Source organism: Pelophylax lessonae, assembly GCF_965119305.1.
Source record: "Pelophylax lessonae genome assembly, chromosome: 13".
In the NCBI taxonomy this organism is placed as follows: domain Eukaryota; kingdom Metazoa; phylum Chordata; class Amphibia; order Anura; family Ranidae; genus Pelophylax; species Pelophylax lessonae.
In genome coordinates, this window is record NC_138780.1 from 21810355 (window position 1) to 21822749 (window position 12395).

Consider the following 12395-nt stretch of genomic DNA (forward strand, 5'->3'; position numbering starts at 1 on the left):
CCCAAAATACAACCCACGTCCTCCTGACAGAGGGAGGGGGTATACGGTATATATGTGAACGCAGTAACCTTTTATCCCTACAGAAAAGGAAAAAAACACAACATTTACAAAATGTTTCACACCGGATTTACAGGATTTTCACGAATCCATTTAGAAAAAAAAAAAAAAAAAAGTGCAAATCTTGTGTGAAAGTTGTGTGAATCTTTTAAAATAATCAGCGTTACTGCCGACCTCCACTGATGCAATAAGACTCGGAAAACAGAAGAAGAGGAGGTCCAATCTTTTTGGAAAACTGGTAAATGTGGCAAACGCCCAGCAAGCTGAAAGATCAGATTGTGAAACAGTAATGCAGAAAAGACAACGCAAATTCCCCCTTACCAACGAATCCAAGGTGGATGAAAAATTTTTCCGGAAAACGCATTTTCCTAAAAGGGGGTTCTTTTTTGGGTACTTCCTTGTCTGGTTCTCCTTTGTCGGGTGTTTCCATGTCAACTGCTTCCTTGGCAGGCCCTCCCATATCATGTGCTTCCATGTCAACCACTTCCTTATCTGGGGCTTCGATACCCGAGGTTTCCATGTTGGGGGCTCCCATATCAGAGGTTTCCATGTCAGTGGTGTCCATAGACTCCCATTCATTTGCTGCTATGTTAGATGACTCATTAGGTGCTACCAAGTCAGATGTTTCTATGCCGGGTGCCTCCTTGTCGGATGACTCCACCTCAGGTGCTTCCTTATCGGATGACGCCACCTCAGGTGCTTCCTTATCGGATGACGCCACCTCGGGTGCCTCCTTATCGGATGACGCCACCTCGGGTGCCTCCTTATCGGATGACGCCACCTCGGGTTCCTCCTTAATGGATGACTCTACCTCGGGTTCTTCCTTAACGGATGACTCTACCTTGGGTTCCTCCTTAACGGATGACTCTACCATAGGTTCCTCCTTGTCGGACGACGCCACCTCGGGTGCCACCTTGTCGGATGACGCCACCTCGGGTGCCACCTTGTCGGATGACGCCACCTCGGGTGCCACCTTGTCGGATGACGCCACCTCGGGTGCCACCTTGTCGGATGACTCCATCTCAGGTGCCTCCTTATCGGATGACTCAATTTCAAGTGCCTCCTTGTCGGATTCTTTCTCGGTTACTGCCTGGTCAGGCGTTTCCCCATCTGGCGCTCCCTTGTCAGCCGTTTCCCCATCTGGCGCTCCCTTGTCAGCCGCTTTCCTGGCAGCTCTTTTGGCTTCTTTCTCTCTCTTTTTTTGTTCTCTTAGTTCTCTGTGCCACTCTGCATTCTCTTTGTCGGTTTTGTCTATTGCCTCCTGAAGCGTAGATGAATGTCTTCCCTCCCATAAACACTGCTTCTTAAATTCCTATAAAATCAATACACAAGTTGTCATAATATAATACAAACAATGAAAATGCAGATTTAATGGCACTCCAGATATTGTTCCCCCACCCCATATAGAGCAGGTGGAGGGTTAGAACTTCTGTCAGATATTTAATATTGCTGACTAAAGAGATGGAGCTCTGGATCCATGGTTTTGTTAAATAAAAAGGTACTCCCGGGACTCAATGTGGACCCTAACAATGGTCTTTTCTTGCCCTCTTTGTCTGTTAAAAAAAACATTGCTGAAATGGTTTTATCTTTTCATTTAATGCAAAACTATCAACCTGTTGAGCCTGCCAGAAATTCAGTGTTGTCAAGTGTATTCTGAAGTATTAGGACTACCAAATCATGTTGTGATGAGGACAAGGGAAAGTGTTCTGTTTAAAATAGACTTACTGTCCTAAAATGTTGTATGGGACATGTGATGGAACGAGACAGCGGACCACAACGTGTGCCCCCCCCCCCACGGGCCAGCGGACCACAACGCGTGCCCCCCCCCCCCGACGGGCCAGCGGACCACAACGCGTGCCCCTCCCCCGGCCAGCGGACCACAGCACATGCCCCTCCCCCCGCGGAGGGGCCAGAGGACCAGAGCGTGTGCCCATCACCCGCGGAGGGGCCAGAGGACCAGAGCGCGGGTCCCCCTCCCTCACTGAGTACAGCGGACCACAGCGTCCCCAACTGGGGGCCAGCGGTACAAGAGCGCTCCCCTGAGGGTGGGGGGGGGGGGGGGGTGCAGCGGACCACAGCGCGGGCCCCCCCTCCCACACCGAGGGCCAGCGGACCACAGCGTCCCCCACTTGGGGCCAGCGGTACCAGAGCACGCCCCCCGCTGAGGGGCCAGCGGACAACAGCGCGTGCCCCCCCAACGTGCTGACGGGCCAGCGGACCACAGCGCGAGCCCCTCCCCCGTCGAGGGGCCAGCGGACCACAGCGCGTGCCCCTCCCCCGTCGAGGGGCCAGCGGACCACAGCGCGTGCCCCTCCCCCGTCGAGGGGCCAGCGGACCACAGCGCGTGCCCCTCCGCCCTGCTGAGGGGCCAGCAGTACCAGAGCGCGGGCCACCCTCCCTCACTGAGGAGACAGCGGACCACAGCGCGCCCCCCCTCCCTCACTGAGGGCCAGCGAACCACAGCTTCCCCCACTTGGGGCCAGCGGTACCACAGCGCGTGGCCCCCCAACGCGCTGAGGGGCCAGCGGACCACAGCATGTGAAACCCCTCCCCCCGCTAAGGGGCCAGCGGACCACAGTACGTGAAACCCCTCCCCCCGCTGGGGGGGGGGGGGGGCAGCGGACCACAGCACGTAGCCCCCCAATGCGCTGAGGGGCCAGCGAACCACAGCACGTGAAACCCCTCCCCCCGCTGAGGGGCCAGTGGGCACTTGGGGCTAGTGGTACCAGAGCGCACCCCCCCTGCCGAGGGGCCAGCGGACCACAGCGCATGCCCCCCCGCACTGAGGGGCCAGCAGACCACAGCGTGTGCCCCCCAAAGCACTGAGGAGCCAGCAGACCACAGCGTGTGCCCCCCAAAGCACTGAGGAGCCAGCAGACCACAGCGTGTGCCCCCCCAAAGCACTGAGGAGCCAGCAGACCACAGCGCGTGCTCCCACCCCTGCACTGAGGGGTCAGCGAACCACAGCGCGTGCCCCCCTGCTGAGAACCACAGCGCCCTCCCTCTGAGGGGCTAGTGGACTACAGCACATCCCCTCGCTGAGGACCGGCGGACCACAGCGTGCCACCGGTACCAGAGCCCCCCCCCCCCCCCCGCTGAGGAGCCAGCGGACCACAGCGCATGCCGCCCCCACGCTGAGGGGCCAGCGGACCACAGAGGGTGAAACGCCTTCCCCGCTAAGGGACCAGCGGACCACAGCTTGTACCCCTCCCTCACTGAGGGGCCAGCGGACCACAGCGTGCCCCCCCCCACAGAGGGCCCCCCTGCTGGGGGGGCGAACTACTGCACATGCCCTCGCTGAGGACCAGCGGGCCCCCGGTACCAGAGCGCCCCCCCGCTGAGGGGCAAGCGGACCACAGCACGTGAAACCCCCTGCTGAGGACCAGTGGACCACAGTGTGTGCCCCCCTGCTGAGAACCACAGCGCCCTTCCTCGCTGAGGGGCTAGTGGACTACAGCGCATCCCCTCGCTAAGGACCGGCGGACCACAGCGTGCCCCTGGTACCAGAGCGCCCCCCCCCCCCCATGAGGAGCCAGCGGACCACAGCGCATGCTGCCCCCACGCTGAGGGGCCAGCGGAACAGAGTGTGAAACCCCTCCCCCGCTAAGGGACCAGCGGACCACAGCACACACCCCTCCCCCGCTGAGGGGCCAGCGGACCACAGCACACACCCCTCCCCCGCTGAGGGGCCAGCGGACCACAGCACACACCCCTCCCCCGCTGAGGGGCCAGCGGACCACAGCACACACCCCTCCCCCGCTGAGGGGCCAGCGGACCACAGCACACACCCCTCCCTCACTGAGGGGCCAGCGGACCACAGCATCCCCCCCCCCGCAGAAGACCCCCCTGCTGAGGGGGGGGGGGCGAACTACTGCACATGCCCTCGCTGAAGACCAGCGGGCCACAGCGTGCCCCAGGTACCAGAGCGGCCAGCGGACCACAGCACGTGAAACCCCCTGCTGAGGACCAGTGTGTGCCCCCCCCCGCTGAGGCGCCAGCGGACCACAGCACGCCCCCCCTCTGCTGACCACAGCGCTACCAGAGCGCCCCCCCCCCCGTGAGGGCCACAGCGCCAACACCCCTCGCTGAGGGCCAGTGTGCCCCCGGTACCATAGTGCACCCCCCCCTGTGCTGAGGGGCCAGCGAACCACAGCGTGTGAAACCCCTCCCCTCGCTAAGGGGCCAGCTGACCACAGCGCGTGAAATTCCCCGCTGAAGGACCAACGGACCACAGCGTGCCCCCGGTACCAGAGTGCGCCCCGCGCTGAGGGGCCAGTGGACCACAGCACTCCCCCCGGCTGAGGGCCACAGCACCCCTCCTTGCTGAGGGGCCAACGGACTACAGAGCACCCCCTCGCTGAGGACCAGCAGACCACAGCGTGCCCCCGCTGAGGACCACAGTGCTCCCCCACTGGGGGCCAGCGGTACCAGAGCGTGCCCTCTGCTGTGGGGCCAGCGAACCACAGCGTGCCCCACTGAGGGCCAGCGCTACCAGAGCACCACCCCAGCTGAGGGACCAGCGGTACCAGAGCGAGCCCCCCCGCTGAGGGGATAGACCACAGCGCATGCCCCACCGCCCCCGCTGAGGGGCCAGCGGACCACAGCGACCGCCCCCGCTGAGGGGCCAGCGGACCACAGCGACCGCCCCCGCTGAGGGGCCAGCGGACCACAGCGACCGCCCCCGCTGAGGGGCCAGCGGACCACAGCGACCGCCCCCGCTGAGGGGCCAGCGGACCACAGCGACCGCCCCCGCTGAGGGGCCAGCGGACCACAGCGACCGCCCCCGCTGAGGGGCCAGCGGACCACAGCGACCGCCCCCGCTGAGGGCCACAACGCCCCATCCTGTTAAAGGGCCAGTGGTACCAGAGCACGCTCCCGCTGACGGCCAGCGAACTACAGCACATGCCCTCGCTGAGGACCAGCGGGCCACAGCGTGCCCCCGGTACCAGAGCGCGCCCCCCTTCTGAGGGGCCAACGGACCACAGCACGTGCCCCCCCCCCCGCTGAGGGACCAGCAGACCAAAGCGTGTGCCCCCCCGCTGAGGGACCAGCAGACCACAGCGCGTGCAACCCCCCCCCCCAGCTGAGGGGCCAGCAGACCACAGCCCACCCTCCCTTCCTCACTGGAGGGGCCAGCAGACCGCAGCGCGTGCCCCCCCCCGCTGAGGGGCCAGCAGACCACAGCGCGTGCAACCCCCCCCCCCCCCCAGCTGAGGGGCCAGCAGACCACAGCCCACCCTCCCTTCCTCACTGGAGGGGCCAGCGGACCACAGCGCCCTACCCCTCGCTGAGGACCAGCGGACCACAATGTGCCCCCGGTACCAGAGTGCGCACCCCCCTGTGCCAGCGAACAGCAGCGCATTAAACCCCTCCCCCCGGCTAAGGGGCCAGCGGACCACAATGCGTGAAACCCCTCCCCTCGCTAAGGGGCCAGCTGATCACAATGCGTGAAACCCCCCCCCCCTCGCTAAGGGGCCAGCTGACCACAGCGTGTGAAATCCCCCGCTGAAGGGCCAGCGGACCACAGCGCCCCCCCCCCCTCGCCGCTGAGGGACTAGCGGACTACAGCACATCCCCGCTGAAGGACCAGCGGACCACAGCGTGCCCCCGGTACCAGAGTGCGCCCCATGCTGAGGGGCCAGCGGACCACAGCGCCCCCCGCTGAGGGCCACAGCACCCCTCCTCGCTGAGGGGCCAACGGACTACAGAGCACTCCCTCGCGGAGGACCAGCGGACCACAGCATGCCCCCCCACTGGGGGCCAGCGGTACCAGAGCGTGCCCCCTACTGTGGGGCCAGCGAACCACAGCGTGCCCCACTGAGGGCCAGCGGTACTAGAGCACACCCCCCGCTGAGGGGCCAGCGGTACCAGAGCGAGCCCCCCCCCCCCGCTGAGGGGATAGACCACAGCGCATGCCCCCCCCCACCGCTGATGGGCCAGCGGACCACAGCGCGTGCCCCACCCCCCGCCGCTGAGGGCCACAACGCCCCACCCTGCTAAAGGGCCAGTGGTACCAGAGCACCCCCCCCCCCGCTGACCACAGATAGTGCCCCCCGCTGAGGGGCCAGCTGACCACCTCCCTCACTGAGGGACCAGCGGACCAAAGCGCCCTCCCCACTGGGGGCCAGCAGTAACCAGAGTGCTCCAACCACTAAGGGGCCAGGGGACAAGCACCCCCACCTCGCTGAGGGGCCAGCTGACCACAGCGCGACCCCCTCCCTCGCTAAGGGGCCAGCAGACCACAACATAGTATTCTTCCCGCTATTCACTAATGTAAAGAGGGCCATTCTCCCGTTGAACAATGAAAAAAATCCTTGCACTGACCAACGCTGTAAGAAGGAATTTTTCTGCTGGCCAGTAATGTAAGGCAGCCGCGTTCTATTGGCCAACAGCACTCAAAATATTCACTGCCTGCATTTCTTCTTTGATTAGAACTATTACTTGTTTCATTAAAATGATCAGCTCCGAGTGTTGAATTTACTACATCATTCATGGTTTCTAAATCAGGGGTGAGCAATTTATATTAGAGACAAACTGGGACTGTTGGCGGTTCGAATTGATTTCTTTTTAATATTAAAGTAGACCAATCCTTTGATGTGGTGGTGGCTGCATTCGCATAAGTGCATAAGCCCTAAAAGCCATTGAAACTGCCCTGAAGAGCATTAGAAATCTTGTCTGAACTGAAGGGTAAGGGAAGTCCAAATAAAATAAAGGAAAAAAAACAAAAAGTTGACATACCATCACGTCCTTGTGTAGCTGTGACTCGAAATGTGCTTTGCGTTCACTGTTGAGCACAGGAAAAGCGCAGACCTAGAACAGCAAGGTGACAAAATGAAATGACCCTCTTCAATAAGGAGGCCACAAATGGCAGCAGTAACCAATCAGAAATCATATTTTAGTATCTTGAAATACTTTAAAAAATGAGAATGTTGTACACACTGTAAAATCCTATTCCATTGAGGAACACAGAAGTCACCACCTCCAGGTTATTCTGCCAACTATGGCAGCATGGGATACAGGCAAAACAAACCTTAAGGCCAGCCCAGGATTAACCAGACTGTCTGTTTCCATCCAATTGCCCTATAGAGGAGAGCAGGGTTCTAGTGATATTTATGTGTAAATTTAGTATCAGTTTTTTTTTTTTAATAAAGCTTGGTTGTTAGTTTATATAAAAAAAAAAAATTGCTCCCAACTTTAGCTGGCTCCTAGATTTCAGGAAAATTTGTCAAGCCCTGGATTAAACAAATCCTCCTACATAACTTGCACCCATTTATCTGCAGTCTTCTTTTCTCTACAGCCATTCAAAGTGCAGAACTTGCACAGGATCTCTTGGCTCTAAAAAGAAGGGGGCGGGGAGCTGATGTTACATCAGTGAGGAGAACCCTCTGATTGGAGGGAAAGGACACACCCCCCCTTCACACAGCTCACAGGAACAGAGCTGAGGATGTCAATCAGCTGGAGGTCCCTCCCTGTCAACAGTTTTCTCTTTGTGTCAATAAAACTGGTGAGAAGTGATTCATGCTGATAGAGGAAAGAATCAGCAGACAGAAATGACTATGTCAATACTTTGTTCATATTTCATAGTCTGAGGTTTACTACCACTTTAAAAAGGGTGAAACTCAATCCTTGAGACCATAAGCTTGGATAATGGTCTGTCTGAGCCATCTAGTGGTGTGGCGGACCTGGAGGAACGAGAGAGAATCTCACAGCCCAAACAACATCCAGGCAATAGAGCGAAAATGCCTTTTGGTGAACTGGATCTGGAAAGAGGGAAGGAAGACAGACTTCTGATTGAAGGGAAAGGCAGAAACTACCTCGGTAAGAAGGAAGTCCTGGGCCTAAACACCACCTTGTCCCTATGAAATGCCAGAAAGGGTTCCTTGCAGGGTCGGTCTGACTCCCTTGGTCGGTCTGACTCCCTTGGTCGGTCTGACTCCCTTGGTCGGTCTGACTCCCTTGGTCGGTCTGACTCCCTTGGTCGGTCTGACTCCCTTGGTCGGTCTGACTCCCTTGGTCGGTCTGACTCCCTTGGTCGGTCTGACTCCCTTGGTCGGTCTGACTCCCTTGGTCGGTCTGACTCCCTTGGTCGGTCTGACTCCCTTGGTCGGTCTGACTCCCTTGGTCGGTCTGACTCCCTTGGTCGGTCTGACTCCCTTGGTCGGTCTGACTCCCTTGGTCGCAGTGACAGCTACAAAGAAGACCGCATACTAAAGACCCCAAAAAAAAAATCAAGCGACACTAAAGCAGGATGGCAAATTGGTTCTTGGGACACGAGATCCAGATGATGTAGTGGAGCCCATGAAAGGTCCACTATAGGAGTCCAACAAGGCTGAGATCACAGTCACCTGGGCCAAACCAGAGCTATGAGGATCACTAGACTGCCCTCCATATTAAAACCGGTGAAGTAGAAAAGGGGAAAGAAAGGCAAAGACCTAGATGTACTGATCTCACAGTCACCAGAGCATCAACTTCCGCTAGAGCAGGGGTGTCAAGACTTTCTAAACAAAGGGCCAGTTTATCATCATTAAAGAGGAAGTAAACCCTCCTCTGCAACCTGTAGGTAAGCCTATGATAAGGCTTACCTATAGGTACTGTAAATCTCTCCTAAACATGTACCGTTTAGGAGATATTTACTTTGCATGCAGCCAGTGACATCACTGGCGCATGCGCTCTGAAGGAACGGGCGCTCGTGCCGGTCCTTCAGAGCCCTGTGCCGTGAACGTCGGCTCCCGCGCACATGCACGGGAGTGACGTTATCGCGGCTCCAGGCAATCAGATGGCCAGGTGGCGCAAACCCGGAAGAAGGGCGACCGAACATGTCACCCGTGAGAGGTGAGCAGGTGGCACTGCAGGGCTTCGTTCTAAGGCAAGTTCCACCCAAAAGTGGACCTTCCGCTGATCTTCTTCCTGTCCCCCATTCAGGGACACATTTGGCACCTCCCCTGCTGCCGGGCCTATTAGAAAGAGCAGCACGCTTCACGTTTGGGCGTCAGTTGTGAAGCTGAAAGGCTTCACTGCCAGTTTCCATCTTCACGAATGGCGGTGGCAGCACCTGACAGCGGATCTGAAAAAAAAAAAAAAAAAAAAAAAAAAAAAAAAAAAATCGGCTGGGGTGCTGACATCCTGGGCTCCCTTGAAATGTAAGTGTCTACATCAGGGTTTCTCAACCAGGGTTCCTCATGAGGTTGCTAGGGGTTCCTTGAGAAATGGTCAACTTCTGCCTCTCAGATAAGTTCCCAATGACACCATTGTTCCTTTTAGTTATCTGTAAGGGGGTAATTCTTCCCAATGATGAGAAGAGTAAAAGCAACTTGAACAGGCTAAGAATGCTGCTGTTAATTGCAAGACAGAGGCCTTGCAACTAGGGTAAGTCTTCCCAATGAGGAGAAGCGTAAAGGGGTAAGTCTTCCCAATGAGGAGAAGCGTAAAGGGGTAAGTCTTCCCAATGAGGAGAAGCGTAAAGGGGTAAGTCTTCCCAATGAGGAGAAGCGTAAAGGGGTAAGTCTTCCCAATGAGGAGAAGCGTAAAGGGGTAAGTCTTCCCAATGAGGAGAAGCGTAAAGGGGTAAGTCTTCCCAATGAGGAGAAGCGTAAAGGGGTAAGTCTTCCCAATGAGGAGAAGCGTAAAGGGGTAAGTCTTCCCAATGAGGAGAAGCGTAAAGGGGTAAGTCTTCCCAATGAGGAGAAGCGTAAAGGGGTAAGTCTTCCCAATGAGGAGAAGCGTAAAGGGGTAAGTCTTCCCAATGAGGAGAAGCGTAAAGGGGTAAGTCTTCCCAATGAGGAGAAGCGTAAAGGGGTAAGTCTTCCCAATGAGGAGAAGCGTAAAGGGGTAAGTCTTCCCAATGAGAAGAGAAAAGGGGTAAGTCTTCCCAATGAGGAGAAGAGTAAGGGGGTAATTCTTCCCAATGATGAGAAGAGTAAGGGGGAGTTGTAGTATTTCAAATTTTTAGCAGGGGTTCCCAGAGACCAGAACTTTCTTTGAAGGGTTCCTCTGTGCTGAAAAGGTTAAGAAAGGCTGGTCTACATATTAACAGTCAGCAGCTACAGTAATTTTTTCTCTCTTTTTCTATAAAGAGGGGAGCAGGTATCTAGTTTTGAAAGGTGCCCGCTCCAACTTCTGACCTTCCGCTCAGATTGCCTAGGCGATCTGAGATGAAATTCTCCTCTCCCTCCCTGCACTTTTCTAGGACACGCCACAGGTCCCAGACGACAGCCGACCATTCAGCAGGTACAGTGCGACTGGCGCATGCACAGTGCGCACCCAGCTGTGAAGCTGCAAGCCGTCACAGCCAAGTGCCCGCAGCTGAAATGTCAGCGCCAGGTAGAGAAGAGGGAGAGAAGCGATGGTTCAGGCGACCACATCGCTGGATGCTGGGACAGGTGACTGTTTATTAAAAGTCAGCAGCTACACTTTTTGTAGCTGCTGACTTAACAAAAACGGGATGGTCTGCTTTTGCAGAAACAATCATCATCATTTTAACCTCCAGAAAAAGGAGCTGAAGGATGCTTTAAAGGCAAAGTTTACCTTTTTGAACATGTTTTATCTGTATTTAGGGTGCAGCATGTAACACGCATGCATTCCCTCTCCTACTCGCGCCCCTCCTTGTGACAGCAGGCAGGGAATTCTCTCCCTGCAACAATTTGAAAACAGCGCCTCCATGTGGGGCTCTGCCCACACAACCGCCTCATTCCATTTCCTGTGAATTAATAGACTAAAAGTACCATCATCCCATTTGGCTTGAAGTTTTATTGAACTAGGAGAATGCTAACAAGAGCTCTTGAAGTCAATTGATCTTTCTGCTCTCAGGTTAACTGCCTGCCCGTATTAGCAGTATGGGCAAACCGCTATACTGAGAGTTTGCAGGAGCCAGACACTGCGCCCACATTTTGCTGATTGCAGGTGCAATTCTCCAGGCTTAATAAAAAATGAATACACTTTTTTACCTGCAAAAAATAAGACGAAGTGCATTTATTAATTTATTTTTAAAAGGTGAACTTTTACTTTAAAGGCTTCCAGAAATTTGCTTAAAGCTGGCTGCTAGCGCGTCGTAAAAGCATGCTGTTCAACGCGCAGCTCCCATACAAGCTGAAGCCTCTATGCAAAAGGAATGTCTTCTGCTTTATTCTTGAAAGATGCAGTTTTTATTTACAAGTCATTATTTACTAAAAATGAGACTTACTGGGCACTTGTTCGCATTGTCTCTTTTCTGAAATCCTCCCTTCCGGTTTCTTGGTGGATACCTGGATGCTTGTGGTTTTTGTAGCGTTGCTTGCTTTTGTTGAAACTTTTCTCGTCTCATTTGAGCTCTCATTCTTCGCCGCTCAGATTGTTGCTTCTTTGCCTGCACCCAAGGTTTCCAGTGATCCGAATTTCTTTTGGGCTTTCCTTGCTGTTCAGGGTTCTTCTGCTGCCCTGGCTTTCCTTGCTGTGCAGGGTTCTTCTGCTGCCCTGGCTTTCCTTGCTGTGCAGGGTTCTTCTGCTGCCCTGGCTTTCCTTGCTGTGCAGGGTTCTTCTGCTGCCCTGGCTTCTTCTGCTGTCCTGGCTCTCCCTGTTGAGTAGGTGCCCCCGACTGTCCTGGCTCTCCTTGTTGAGTAGGTGCCCCCGACTGTCCTGGCTCTCCCTGTTGAGTAGGTGCCCCCGACTGTCCTGGCTCTCCCTGTTGAGTAGGGGCCCCCGACTGTCCTGGCTCTCCCTGCTGAGTAGGTGCCCCCGACTGCCCTGGCTCTCCCTGCTGAGTAGATTCCCCTGACTGCCCTGCCATTTCTTGCTGCATGGGTTCCTCAGACTCTCCCTGCTGTGCAGATTCTACTGCCGGTCCTGGCTTCCCCTGCTGTCCAGGTTTCCTCGCTTGTCCTGGCTTCCCCTGCTGTCCAGGTTTCCTCGCTTGTCCTGGCTTCCCCTGCTGTCCAGGTTTCCTCGCTTGCCCTGGCTTTCCCTGCCCTGGCCTCCCCTGCTGTCCAGCTTTCTGTTGCTGTCCAGGTTTTCCCTGCATCCATGGTTTTTTTTTCTTCCCTCTATAAAATTTCCGGCGAACGCCTGCCGGGTTGGAATTCATCTTTATTTATGAATAAGCTAAAGCAAAAAAAAAAAAAAAAAAAAAAGTAAAAATTAGAGAAAAAAAAAAAACATAAAATGGCCACATAACATACCCGCCCCCCAATTTGCAAAACTTGATAGAGAGACACTTATGGTTTTCTTACTTCCAAGTATGTCAAAAATCCATGCAGATACCAGCGTGTGGCCTATCATTAGATGGTCATAGCTGAGCAGATCTATAAATCAAAAGAAAAACGAATTAAAGCGGAATATAAGGCACAAAAACTAAATTTAAACATATC

At 55.7% G+C, this 12395-nt stretch overlaps 1 protein-coding gene across 1 annotated transcript in view; it reads right to left on the reverse strand.

Moving 5' to 3' along the window:
• The window catches only part of LOC309569121 (uncharacterized protein), a gene marked incomplete at its 5' end in the record, with an annotated part of 49322 nt that extends 37273 nt beyond the window's left edge, over positions 1-12049 (reverse strand). The window contains 4 exons of the mRNA XM_082274883.1: positions 379-1369; positions 6796-6867; positions 7942-8245; positions 11298-12049. Coding sequence (XP_082131009.1) covers positions 379-1369; positions 6796-6867; positions 7942-8245; positions 11298-12049 — 2119 coding nt within the window. The remainder of the gene's footprint in view (positions 1-378; positions 1370-6795; positions 6868-7941; positions 8246-11297) is intronic.
• Between the last annotated feature and the right edge of the window lie 346 nt (positions 12050-12395).